Here is a 14,158-nt window from a genome sequence, read left to right as displayed (position 1 = left end):
CCCCCCAGGGTGGCCTTTAGCAACCCAAGAGCCCCAACACGTCATCAATCCTGTATCACGTTAAAGGACACCGGATATACGGGAGGGAGTCTGGCCTCGCTTCAAAGGCCTGAGGGCAGGATGGCTTGTGTCCTTAGGCCTGCTGCTGTCTCTTAACAAGTCAGGGTTGGGGGTGGGGTGGGCTCAACCCCCAAATGGTCCACAGCACATTTGGGAAAGACACGAAGAGGTTAATGTGTCCTGTTCCCCTAGGGCTGCTGGCAGATGGCCCAGCCAGCAATGTGGGAGGTGCAGGTGGAGATGGGCACAGGGCCAGGGTGCTGGTGAGGCGTCAGTGAAGACCCAGCTCTGACTCTGCACCCCCAGCCCAGCACTCCGTGGCTGGTATATGCCTGGCCTCCCACCCTCCATGCTTGGGTTCTGTTGGGGATCAGCCTAGGAGGATGCTGGGGGTGGGGCGTCTTGCTTTGCTTCAACCATCTTTGGTCCCCTACAGAGAGCAGTTCCAGCAGCAGCTGGACAGGCTGAAGGAGGGAGGGGCCGTTGATAGGCGTGAACAAGAAGAAACACCAAAATCAATTTTACAGACCTGTATCTACAATCAAAAAGGGGGTAATATAGATCCAGGAGTATGTGAGCGTGGTAACATCAGAGATGGAGGAGGGAAAGGAACTCACAAGAGGATGGCTATCTGAGTGTTAGACAGGAGTCTGCTCCTATACCAGAGAGGGCCACTGTGCTTAGGCCGAAAGGCAGAATGACTGATTCTAGAATTTCGGGGCCTTCTTTCCTCCTCTATAAAACCTCAGGACCTCCTGCGCAGCTGTGCAGGTTGTTAACTGCACAACTAGGGAGCACCAATCACAATCCAGTCTACATGGACGTTGCCTTGCAGTTTTGCAGTGTACAACTTGCATAGCTATACACAGTGGCCCTACCCCAGAGAGCCCTCCCATTCTAAGGCCTCCTCTTGCCCTTTAATAACCCCAGTGCTGGGATACTGAAAGTTTGTAGAAGTACTCTGACATTCCCATAGTAACCCTGTATGATGTCATAAACAGGGGATTAGCACATTCTAATGCCCAATCAGCAGAGCGTCTTACCCTCCTTGCCCCTGTGCTAAGTGCTCTACTGGGGAGGGCAGGGGAAAGAGGTTGCGGCCAGCAGGGGAGGTTGACAGGGGTGTGCACAGTATCAACTGCAGCAGCGGTGGGACTGATGAGAGTGGGTGCTTAAGCTGGAGGGATGGAACTGACAGCCAAGGAGCACTCTAGCTTTCCTGAGCTGTGGGACGAGCTCCAGTAAGCAGCTTCCCCAGCGGAATACAGTGGGACCGAGAGCCTGCAGAACGCTCAGGGTGTTGACACCCAGATTTGCTTACCGGTTGAGTTGGGGTTTGCTCTTCGGAACGAATCCTTCAGGAAGCCGAGGCCTGTGATTTGGTAACAGACCTGAGTGGAGGGAAGAGCATATAAGGGGATGGTTTCTGCCACTCCCTCTGTAGCTCCTGGGGGCCAGAGGGAAAGCCCAAGGGGGTGGAAGGCTGGCATTGGGGGATGAATAGAATGAAGACTCTGGATGTCCATTTCTCTTCCAGGAGGAGCTGGAACAAGGGGCAACTGGAGGTGCGGGGTGGGTGGGGAATGGCGCCTGTAGCCCTCTGCCCCTCTCAGCCCTGAGGGAGCCTTCTACCTGCTCGGTGGGCCATCTTCACACACTCCTCAATCTTGCGGTGCTCTTCCTGGCATAGGCCTGTTATTCTTCGGGGCAGCATGCCTCCGTGAGGCCGGATAAACTGACTGAGCAGCAGAACATCCTGGTGGAAATGGAAAACAGGAGCTGGGGTCAGCTGAGTGGGTGGTTGATGCTGGGGAGCCAGGGCTGCATGGCCTACAGGGCAAGCTGTCGTAGCCTGGCAGAGTTAAGAGGTTGATGTCTCCTTTGGGAACTGACCTGAGGCCACTCCCTCCACACAGAGCTTTGCACACTGGTCTGCTACCTTCACCCTAACAAAAGTTAAATCCCAACTTTGTAGGATTTTCTGACCCCATTACCAACCCTAAGAGCTCCTAGCTCCTCCATGAGATAATCTTTTGGTAGACAGGGTTAGAGAATAGAAACTCTTCAGAAGTGTTACCTATCTTTCACGCACCTGCAGTATCATTCCTGGTGACGAAAGGTCTGTTATTCTCCCCGGGTGAGGTAGGGGGTATGTCATATATTTCCACACAAGAGGGAAAACCTATACCATTTCCGCCCTCAAAGCCTATATGCCACAGGCTAGAATACACACAGACAGCTCCCCTCCACCTTCTGCCCTTTCCTCGGAAGTGCTAGGCGGCATACAAGCTGAGGCGGAAGGGACCAGGGCTGTGAAGTTAAATCCCACATCTTCTAAGCCCCCGTGACAGATGTGACCAGCTTCTCCAGCTTCCTTTGGTCCATCAGACTGCTTTGGACAAATCAAGGAAACAAGGATAAACAAGAGCCAGAATCAAGACAAGAGACCACTTCCCCTCCCATCTCTCACAGGATGGCTGAGGGGGTTAAATAAAAGCCACCATCCCCCATCCCGCCCACCCCCAGGGGCCTGACGTGCCATTCTTAGCAGTCATGTTCCGCAGCCCAACTTGCTGCCCTGGCAGGCGCCTCGCTGTATAACCGCAGATTTGTTTTAATCATTGGACAGTTCCTGAGGGACCCAGGCCCCCAATCCCACGGCTGTAATCTTCAGAATCTGATGAAAAGAACTTGGATTGGATTATCCAGGGCTAATAAACTGAGCTCATAGCCCCAGCCCCCCACAATGTAGGCTGCCAAGCGAGCTCACGGCCGTGTGCAGCTCAAGCTAGTGGTGTCCCGTGTGGAGGGGGTAAAAGAAAACAACTTTAGCCTTTACCTCGGAGGGGATTGGATTTCTTCTGCTGGATAAACAGAGCCAAGTCCATTTCCTGGAAATGGCTGGTAGGAAGAGTGCCCCATAGTGGTTGGCCAGGTGTGGGTTCACCTCCCCATTTACAGCTGGGATTCCAAGTATGCCCACGACCGCACTAACTTCCATGTCACAAGAAGCTGCGAACACTGCCCTGTGGCCTGCAAGCTTCTTGTTACTCTGGGAGGCCATCAGCAGAAGGGCCCGGGGCAGGGCAAAAGAACCCGCCGCCCCCATCCCAGGGTGGCCTGAAGCCAAGGCTCCTGGCCCATGAGATTAGTTGGGTCATTCTGTTCAGATCCCATGGGCATGTGGCCTCTCCTGCTCTTACCACCTGACCGGGATCTCTGCCCTTAGTCATCCCATTCCACAGAGGGGCACAGGGACAACTTGCAGGTCAAATTCGCCCAGAGCCTGAATCACCTGAAACCTAAAAATAGGGCACTTAATGTCACCAATAGAACTCTGAAAGACAAGTATGTCTTTTCCCCCAGGTCCTCCCCATTTCGAGGGAGGATGTCGAGTAGTAGTTGGCATCGTAGGCTCTGCCTGGTTTGTGTCCCCAGAGTTTGTATCCCAGCTCTGATACCTGCTAGCTGGGTGATCTGAGGCAAGTTCATTAACTTCTCCATGCCTCAAGATGTCTCATTTGTAGAACAAGGATGAAAAAAGTACCTAATTCATAGGGATATTTTGAACACTAAGTGAATGAAGACATGTAAATGCTTCCAACAGGGCCTGACACAGAGCCCGCACTCAGTGCAGGGTACCTATCATTGTTACTATCATCATCTTTCTGCGGAAACAATGGCTCCAGAAGAGCTAGAGCAAACAGGAGTCTTTGTAGTTCCAAGATGGAAAGACACAGTAATGTGTCCCCAGATCACAGTGAAGACTCCAAATAGACCCTCGTTATAAGAGGAGGAAAGCCAAACCCAGATCCTGATTCCTCCCCTGGGGAACACAACACTGCAAGAGTGGGTCACAGGGCCCTGGTGGTCTGAATCCCACGCACACAGACCATGAACTAAGTCGGTGACTCTCAACCCTGGCTGCACATTAGAATCACCTGGGGAGCTTTAAAAACTAATGACAGCCAGGCTCCACCCAAGGCCAACTGAATTGGCGTCTGTGGGTGGGGCCTGAGCATTTTTTTAAAAGCTTCCTCGTGATTCTAATGTGCAGTCAGGGTTAAGAGGCACTGAACAAAATGCTCAGTCTTTGCTGGCTCCATAAGATGTAACAGTGGCCTCAGGGGGAGATGCTGCTTAAGTTGACCAGGAAATATGACCTCTGGGACACTCAGAGCTGGTGAATTGCACACAGACTCACCTCATAGCCATACTTGTGCTTCAGGTTCCACCGGCAGATGGGGCACTGGCCCGAGGGGTTAGGGGGCAGTGGACTTTCCTGGGGAGTCTCTGTGATACGGCCTTCAATCTAGGAGGCAGGGAAAGAGAGCCAGTAAGGGAGCGGGCCACATGGACCCTCTGATCCTTGAGTAGCCCCCCAAACAGTGGGAATGCTAGTGAAAGTTCATCTCTGGGGTCTTATGGGAGTAGCTAAAAGGTCTCTCTGGCTGAATTGTGGTGGTTCTGCAGCAGCTGTATATTAGACCATGGGGTGACCAGAGATGTGGTTTGGTAGCCTGCAAGGGTAGTGGAAACCGAGCTTAATGTTGGTGGCAAAAGGGCAAGGTTTGCTGTATCTTCTGAATGCTACCTTACCTTCCTCACAAAAAGCACAACACCAGAACATTATGCTTTCCTCTCCTAGCTTTGGGAGAAAGTAATGCACGTGGTAAAAAGTTTCAAACTGCACAGGGAAGTCTCCCTCCCATCCCATCCCCTTCTCAGAAGAAACTGCAGTTTCCAGCTTTATCTTACAGAGGTAAGTCTATGTCAGTGGTTCTCAACCAGCCATGATTTTTTTCCCCAGGGGACACTGGACAATGTCTGAGACATTTCTGATCGGCATAACTGGGGGTAGCGTGCTACTGGTATCTAGCAGAGAAGCTACTAACCATCCTATAATGAACAGGACAGCCTCCACAACAAAGAATTAGCCAGCCCGGAATGCCAGTGGTGCCGAGGCTGAGAAACCCTGGTTACCCTATACAAGCAGATATCTGTGTGCACTCCTCCTGCTTCTCTTTTAAAACAGAGTTGAGAGGATACATTCCCCCGTCATCTTCCTCGCTTTTATCATTTTGGATTCCACCTTTCAAACCCTGCCAAGGCCACATGTGAAATGATCTCCACCACTGCTGCTGTGTCCTGTGACACAGCCTTGGAATTACTAAGTGCAATAGACTAATGATGTGGGAGTCAGCTCCAATCGCAAGAGGGGAGTGTAGAAAGCCTTGCTGATTGAGGCCATGGATTATGAGAGTGAGGTTGGGCCAGGTCTGAGAGGCTTTGGGAGGGAAGCAGCACTGTCCCCTGGGGAAGAACTAGCAAAAGGGAGAGGGGGCTGGAAGCAATGCTTGGCTGTGCAGGGCATCACTGCCTACGTTTCTGCCAAGACTACCACAGCAGCACCAGAAATGGAGAAGTGGGTTAGGGAAAGTATGTAGGTGCTTGGTAGGCCTTGGGAGAGGGTTAAATTGGGCCTGGGGGAGAAAGCTAACATTTTACTGACTCCCCGTTATATGCCTGGCTCTGTGCTAATAACAGTTCACATGTATTATCTCATTTAACCCCCACAACCTAGTGAGGGAGGCATCACGATCTTATTTTATAGATGAAGAAACTGAGACCCTAGAGTGAGCCATACACAAAGTCAGCCATGACTGCGCCTCTCCAGGCATGGATGGGCTTCCCTCCCCCAAGGGCCCTCACAGTGCCCCAGTGTCTCCATGTACATTCTACAAATAGCAATTCACACCCCATATGAAAAACCTTCACACTCAAAAGCCAGATGTGTTTCTCTCCACCAGTATGGAGTTGATAGGGTGAATGCTTGCTTTGGCTTTGAATAAGGGAGCCCAAAAAGGTGCCTTGTGAGGATAGGGGCCCCTAAAAGAACGGTCTGGAGGCTACGCAGTGAAAAGGCTGAGGGAGTATTTTGGGGAAGACTCAAAGGGGGAACCCTAAGGGCTTGTCCTGGAGAGAAGACTGCCTTGGGGAGGACCGAGCTTGGGTGGCTGCCAGAAGGGTTAAATCCCTGGTTGACATGGAAGTTACAGAGGCTTCTGGGAACTCTGGGGAGGTTGAAGATTTCTTGGAGGCATGGAAGGCCATGTGAAAACAACATTGTCTTTTAGGGATTATAGGATAATCTGGGTCCCATGACTCTCTGAGGAGGGGAGGTGACATGGGCCCAATGAGAGAAAGGGGGGAGTGGGTGGATGAAGAATCGTTCTAGCTTTCTTACTAACAGACAAGCTAGGGCACCAGCTAGTGAGCCCAGGGCCCAGAGAGTGTCACCTTTTAAACTGCATCATTTAAGAAGTAGCTCAGTCGTTCTAGGAGAAAGGAAAGGAACTGAGATCCAGGCTCCTGGTCCTGGGTCAACTCAGTCTGGCCTCCAGTCCTGCCACTGCCTTAGTTTCCCCTTTGGGAAAGTGATTTATCATCCGCCAGAGAACATATCAGCAAAGACCTCTGAGACTGTGTCATACAAAAGGCCACTTTAATCAAATAACAGATGTCTCAGTCCAGGCACAGCGACTGTTCCTGATTAACCACACTACAGCACGCAGCTTGAAAAGAGCAGACTGTGGGATTTAGTCACAGAGGAGCTGATCCTGGAGCCAGGAGTCCAGTTTGGGCCTCCCTCTCTCAGAGCAGCAGCCAGGCAGCTCCAAGCCTTAAAGAGGTTGCAAGTGGCCAACTCGATGATACTCACTATAGTCGTCTTCCCTTCTTGGATCTCCACCACTGCAGAGATAAAGGGGAAAAATTAGGTCAGCCATTTAATAAGGAACAGGGAGTTTCAAATAACAGTTTAAATTCTACACATGCAGAAAAATGGAGCCTTCAGTCCGCACTCTCCCATGGTTCCCACCTGGAAGAGAAAGCATGCAGGGTTTACCTCCAAGTGCCCAGGCTCCATGCCCTCGAGGCTGCGTGGGGGCAAGCCCAGATGCTTAAATATCATCTCTTTGGGATTAAGGGTCTCCACACTCTTTTTGCCTTTTTAAGCCGAGATTCATCGTGGTTCTATCCAAGGGAATTGGCAAGATCCTGCCCTACCATGGCCAGCAGCAATGACCTAAGAGTTGGGGGTGGAGGGCAGCAGCATCTCAAAGACCTCCAAAAGCAACCACTGCATGTGTCTTTCATGAAGAGAATCAGACAAACATAGTTTCTGACCTTGAAGAGTCTGCAGTCTAAAATACAGCACTGAACTAACACTGCTCCAGGAGCCCCACAGTGGATAAGCAACGAGACACGTTCACTCCTAAAACTCATCCTGAGGGCCTGTGTTAAAGCTGAGAGGACAGCTGTGAGAGTTACACCCTCTTTTCTCCTCTCCTCTCCCTGCAGGGTTGCATTTTGTTACCTACATTGGAGACGGGTGATAGAAGAGATACGGGGGCTATGGATATTAGGTCCAGGCAGAACTTAAGGAGAGTACTACAACTCCAAGCCAAGATAGACTCCCTCAGCTGTTTGCCAATTTAGGTCTGAGGGGAAGGGAACTTCAGGGCAAGACAGTAAGTGGCACACATCCATCAGGCTGTATCTATTTCCTATCTCACTTAACCAGGATGCAGAATAACAACTTCAACAGTATTCAAAGGAAGAACTAAGCTAACAGCCCACATTTGGCAAATATAATCAAATAGAAAGTTCTTAGAGATTCTCCCTTGTTCTCTCAGTTTCTTTAGAAAGAGAGAAGCAATAGCTGTTAGCATAGGAACTGGCACACAGCAGATGCTCAATAAATGCTAGCTAGCATTTGGGGAGCAAAATACTTGTCGGGGTCCCCTTCTGACTGCTAATTATTGTAACTGAAAACTTTGGCCCACACAGCTAGGCTGCAAACTGTCTCTCCAAATACTAAAACCATATTTTAATAGCAGCTTGGCCACCACAATGAGTTTCACTCAGCTCCAGCCAAGGCAAGAAGTAGTACAGATTAGAAAGAGCCTAAGGTTCTTAATTGTGGGCATCTAGTGAGAGTTCTGGACCTCTCCCTAGAACATGTCCATCAGCATACACACAGGTAGACATGGCCTTCAGGGGGCTCCCCTAAATGGTAACACTATTTTCTTCTCGTAGGGCAGGAGGTGATTTCAGTTTGTTCATTATGTCTAACTGTAATTTTCGAAAGCTGCTAAAATAAACATGTAGTGCTTTTGCAATAAAAACTAAACAATAAAAAGAGAGAACGAGAACGTCTAAAGAAAACAGTGAGACAATTCGAACCCAACCAGAGGCCCACGACAGCATCTGGGATTACTGAGCTCTGTAACCGACACCTAATTGGACACAGACTGCCTAGAATTGTCCCTCATTTGTTTTCTGGGCAAGGCCATTCATAAAGACTCATTACTCCAAAACAACCAGCCCAAGAGCCCCTCAATGTCCAACTCCAGACACACGAAGGAGTAACAATGGCCAGAAAGGCCCTGAGGCTTTCTCCAGAGAACTGCAGTCACTAATCAATTCAAAGACAAACGAGGTTTCTCCCTGTAAAGGAAAATGCGTCACCCCACACACGGATCTACTTGTACAGAACAGAGACCAGCCCAAACGGGATGTGGGTGAGGCTCAACCTGGTGCTCAGTCTGGAGGCCAGCACAGCTGCAGGGGGACAGGCACTGTGATGTGTCAACCTACAAACATGGGGGAGCAGAAGGGAGCCCCAGCCCAGCCGGGTTTCCAGGCACCCCGGAAACTTTGCAAATTTACACAAACCAAGTTGGGAGAGGGACGGGGGACCAAATCTGAGCACAGGCTGGGAGTCAGTTTTTAAGAATCCCAGATAGGAAACAAAAGGAGAGACACATTCCGGTACCACTCGAGTCAGCACAAGAACAATGCCCTGAAACACAACGCGGATAAACATGTGGTTCCTCTCTCCGTGGAGGCACTTGGGTCCTAACCATGAGGTAAACAAGTCTAACAAAACACACATCACTCCCGGCAAAGAACCAAACCCTGAAGTCATCCCGCTGGCCCCTGGAAAAGAGATCAAAGCCTGTGGCAAGCTCCACTGTTCACAAGCTCCCCACACAGCAACTCTGCGCCAGTGAATCATCTTACTATAAGCCAATGGGTAAAACAATAGGCAGATGCTTATCTAATAGAGACAATTTGTCAACCAGAAGGAATGACCTGAGAACTCATAGGAGATTGAGATTGATCAGGGCGGTGTCTCAGTGCAGAGGCAAAAGGCCTGGCTGGAGCCTGAAGAGGCCCAAGCAGATTTTAAGCCTCTGAAAACAGGAGATAGGAATCAAAATAGCATTGATTTTCAGTGTGCATACAAAAACATGTCAAAACCAAACAAACCCTGAGATCCATTTCGTCCCTGGCCTCCTCTCCATTCAAGAGAAGGGGGTGACTAAGAAAAGTTGGAATAAGAGACTTAGGCATGAACAGAAAACTCGTTTAGAAACAGAATCATCCTTGTGTTCTGAGATATGGCTATATCAAGTATACTAAGGACAGATATGAAGCAGTTTCCTAAACTAGAATAAAGGGCCCAAATCTTCTAAGACAGGCACTTCTCATACATATCAAATAATCTGTCCCACATGAGACAACACATCTGCAGAGCACCCGTGGAGTGTACAGCCCAGCTCCACCTACTGCAGAGAGTTACACAGAATGGGAACAGTCTTTACTCTAGAGGAGAAAAGGGAACTAAACCAAGGACGGGAACTTTACTATAATAAAGTCCATGCCTCATAAAGAGGTCCTTTGAGTACTTCAGTAAATACTCACCTAGGATGGAGTCCAAGATAACTGAGTTGTAACAGTCTAGAGCAAACAGCATTGCGGTAAAATTGCAGTGAACGCAAAAAGACCTCGATGGCCACAGAAACACAGACACAGTGAACTGCAGCAGTATAAAGACCCAACTGTTTAGTAAAGGAGGAAGTGAGGAAAGATGAATGAGGAAGAGCGGAGGGCGCTGCTGCAGGAAGTGCCCAGGGACCAAGGTCCTTCTTGGAAAAGATCCATGGAAACCAAGTCCCACACAGAGTGTGAAGGAGTGGAGTAAACAAAAGGTAAGATGGCTAAAAGGTGGCACTAACAGTCTTATGTAGGGTCAGGGAGTTGAGTATGTGTCTGAGATGTGTGCCCACACTTCCAGCCATTGACTACTTTTCTCAAACTCTTTCCTCCCTCAAGCACTGCTCCCTTTTGCTCATCTTTAATTCTACCACTAAAGGTTTCTGATTCTCTTTCACCCACTCCCTTCTTTGCCCTTGGACCCTGAGAGAATGTCCTCTGCTCTAGCTTCAGAATGAGGTCTTATTGCTGCACAAAAATCTCTTTCCACTAGCAAGGTACTCTGGACTATAAGTCCTTTGAATTCTTTAAAGCCCCCAACTCGCCCACTCCTCTCTCAAAGTTTTTAGCTACAGGGCTGCCCACCCTGCTGGGCACATCCCTGTCTGAAATGTTAGGTCCTCCAGAAAGCCTTCTTAGCTAACTGGAAAAGATAAGGAGAATCCCCTTCAGCCTTACTCATTTCAACATACTCTGCTCTGAGCGTCTGACAGACCATTACTGTTAATTCAGAGTTATAAGTGTTCATTTTTCTTGTTTTAAATACATTTCCTTCATAAGCGCTCTACAAGTGATAGGGCAGGAATGAGCTCTATGACAACCTTTGCTAAGCCTGGCGGGGTCAACCATAAAAACACTAAATGGTCTTCAGTAAATTAACTGATGAGAACTTTCAGGGAAGGGAGGGACCTGGGAAACCCTGCCGTGGAGTACCAAGGTGATGTTACTGGTGGAGAGGAAAGAATGCCGGCTCTACTTCCAACTCCACAACTTACTAGCTGTGTGGTGCTGAGCAGCTACTGAACCCCTCTGGATCAGATCTCTTCATTTGTAAAAATGTCAGAAAGGATTTCAGGATTGTTGAGAAGACTGAATAAATGTGGGAAAACCTAGCAGTGCTTGCAGCAGCCACTCAGTAAACTACGGTTTCCATTTTTGTCATCCTTCAGTCTTGCTTCTTCCATAATAATCTTTTTTGGCTTTGTGTGTCCCTCTTGTCAAACTTTAGACCTGGTTTTCTCAACAGCAATAGGACTGACATTCTGAGTTAGGTGGTTCTTTGCTGTGGGGAGCTGTCCTGTGCACTCTTAAGATGTTTAGAAGCATCCCTGGCCTCTATCCACCGGATGCCAGGAGTACCAGTTGTGAAAACCAAAAATGCCTTTAGATGTTGCCAAATATTCTGCTTCCCTGGGATACAGAAGTGCCCCCAATTGAGAACCACTGCTTTAGACTGAGGGTCTCTACCGACAGGAGTACTGGTGCCATGTGCTTATGAACTCTGACTAAAATAAAGTAGTACTACCTGATACGTTGCAAAGTACCATGCTTGAAGATTTTCAGCAAGACACCCAGCTTCCTTCCCATAACTTTAAAATTCTATGTGTACAATATTGTTTGGGTGTCAAATACACCAGCTGGGACCAGCCCAAATTAGCTTTATGCCTTATACGTAACGGGTAGAATACCAAGAGAAAGTTTTTTCATTTAGAGGCTTTGCAGACAGGTGGTTCTCAAGAAGAAGACTGAATATGGTAGTGCCTTCATGTACGACTACATCAATTCAGTTATTTAGCTGTTAGGTCTGAGAGTGAGTAACAAAAAAGGGCCCTCAACCCAAGTATTGACAGAGAGGTGGACTTCAGATTACATAGTCCATCATTTTACAAACTCTCCAACTGAAAAAATTCGAATCTCGAATATTCCTTTGTTAAAAAACAAAACTATTCGTCTTGCCTATCCTCTGGGAACATAGCAAAGAACTGTTTTCAACTTTGAATTTCATAGAGGATATGTAAAATTCAGCTATTAGTGTTTGACACTTGGCAGACACCCTCAAAATTGTTATGGGCATATGCTTAATTTGCAGCATGGGAATAGATAAAACATCTTATCCAAAACCCTTCTATCATCAGCATGATCTCTTTGGTGTCTTTCTTTATTAATGGATTAGTTTATCTAATGTTAACCAGACAGTATCTGGATTTTGTTGTTCTTTCTAGCAAATGTTCCATCTTCCCTTCATAGTTAAATTCTTCACAAATACCTGCTATTTCCGTTTCTTCATGAACTATCTCTTTGATTTCCCCAAAGTAAGCTCCTTGTCTGCCATTGTATTGAAATTGCTGTTTGAAAGCTAAAAAAGGAGATCTCTTCTAAGACAAACCCAATGTCTCTTCATCAGGCTCTTCTTTTTGGACTTTTCTGCTCCCTCTGACACAATGGTCACTCTTTTCCTCTGGATACGTCTCAGCTTTAAAGGACACGCTGGTCAATACTATGCCAGAATCTTAAAAAAACAAAACCACATCACTTCTGTTGCACATCACTCATGCTTTCCTGCTTCCAGCAGTGTACAAAGGAAGGCTATGTCCTGAAAGACCTTTTCATTCTCTGCCATATTCCATCCTTTTATAAGCCTGTTCAAGACACATCCCTACAACCCCTTATAAAAACTTCCAATTGGGTTCCTGTTTCTGTTAACCAAATCTCCTTGTACTTCCTCATGTAAATACAGTAGTCCCCCCTTATCCATGGTTTCACTTTCCATGGTTTCAGTTACTCATGGTCAACCACGGTCTGAAAATATTAAATGGAAAATCCCAGAAACAAAAAATTCATAAGTTTTAAATTTCCCACCATTGTGAGTAGTGTGATGAAATCTCTCGCTTTCCTACTTGATTTGTGCATCATCCTTTTGTCCATCCCACCCAGGCTGTATAGGCTACCCTCCTATCATTCACTTAGTAGACATGGTTATCCTATGGACTGTTGTGTATCGCAGTGCTTGTGTTCAAGTAACCCTTATTTTACTTAATAATGCACAAGAGTAGTGATGCTGGCAATTCAGACATGCCTATGAAAAGCTTTAAAATGCTTTAAGTGAAAAAGTGAAAATTCTTGACGAAAAAAATCATCTGCTGAGGTTGCTAAGATCTATAGTAACTTTTATTACAGTGTATTGTTATAATTGTTCTACTTTATAAGTTATTGTTGTTAATCTCTTACTGTGCCTAATTTGTAAATTAAACTTTATCGTAGATATGTATGTTTAGAAAAAAACATAGTTCATATATATATATGGTTCAGTACTATCCACGGTTTCAGGCATGCACTGGGGGTCTTGGAACGTACCCGCTCAGATAAGGGGGGACTACTGTACCTAACTCGTATTTATTGCAGCGTATAGGTACAATCTCATTAGAACCAAACTTCTCAGAAAAAGGGCCATATTTTCTCTTTATCCAGAATCCCTTCACAGCTTGAAGTATAGCACTCGGCCTTCAGTAAGCTCTCAGTTCAATGCTAGAATCAGGATGCCTTTCCAGACTTAAGACTGACGAAAAGCAGAACCACCATCTGGCATTTGCCTCTGTTTCAGCTGTTCAAAGGCCTTTCCACCTTGGCTTCCACCTCTCAGGGAAACTAGCGGCCCGGATAGAAAAAGCCGCCGTCAGATCACAGCATGTTCAGAGGAGAAACTGGAAAAGGAAGCCTTGGGAGGGTATCCAGATGTCCTTCCCTCATGGCCCAGGAATTCTTTAATGAAGGAGGCGGCGGTTCGGAGAACACAGAAGGGAGAATTAACCTGCAGACCCTTACCGAAAACTTTCCTGAACCCTGGGACAGGTTTCTTTTCTGTCCTTGCTAAGGAAGCACGTCCTTCTCTCCGTCCTCTCCCCGTCTCCCTGCCCGTCAGGACATTCACGAGGGGTCGGGAGTCAAGATAACAGCAATCAGGAGCTGGAAGGGGCTTTCAAGCAGCCCCGGAGCGCCGGCATCTCCGTCGTCTCGGAACCGCGCGAAGGAAAGGGAAGGAGGGGCGCACAGGGGCTGGAGGAAGCAACCTCTGCCGCTCTTCTCCTCAACCTTGGGAGGTATCTGGGACCCAGTACTCACCTTCCCTGAACCCGCGAGCTGCAGGCCGAGCCCAGCCGGTAGCGGCCGGGAGTCCCACGAGCCCTCGGAACAGCCGCCCACAGCCCGTGACCAACACATTGAGCGCCGCCATCTTGAAAACCAACGCTGACCTCTT

General features: G+C 48.0%; 1 protein-coding gene across 1 annotated transcript in view; it reads right to left on the bottom strand.

The window, feature by feature from the left end:
- The window catches only part of MRPS18A (mitochondrial ribosomal protein S18A), a 16,175-nt gene extending 2,017 nt beyond the window's left edge, over nucleotides 1-14,158 (bottom strand). The window contains exons 1-5 of the mRNA XM_046640250.1: nucleotides 14,023-14,158; nucleotides 6,782-6,813; nucleotides 4,265-4,372; nucleotides 1,693-1,816; nucleotides 1,382-1,451 (exon numbers count right to left, since the gene is read on the bottom strand). Of these exons, the coding sequence (XP_046496206.1) occupies nucleotides 1,382-1,451; nucleotides 1,693-1,816; nucleotides 4,265-4,372; nucleotides 6,782-6,813; nucleotides 14,023-14,134 (446 nt within the window). The 5' untranslated portion in view covers nucleotides 14,135-14,158. The remainder of the gene's footprint in view (nucleotides 1-1,381; nucleotides 1,452-1,692; nucleotides 1,817-4,264; nucleotides 4,373-6,781; nucleotides 6,814-14,022) is intronic.

Source organism: Equus quagga, chromosome 15, assembly GCF_021613505.1.
Source record: "Equus quagga isolate Etosha38 chromosome 15, UCLA_HA_Equagga_1.0, whole genome shotgun sequence".
NCBI lineage: Eukaryota > Metazoa > Chordata > Mammalia > Perissodactyla > Equidae > Equus > Equus quagga.
This window is presented reverse-complemented; position numbering and strand designations above follow the sequence as displayed.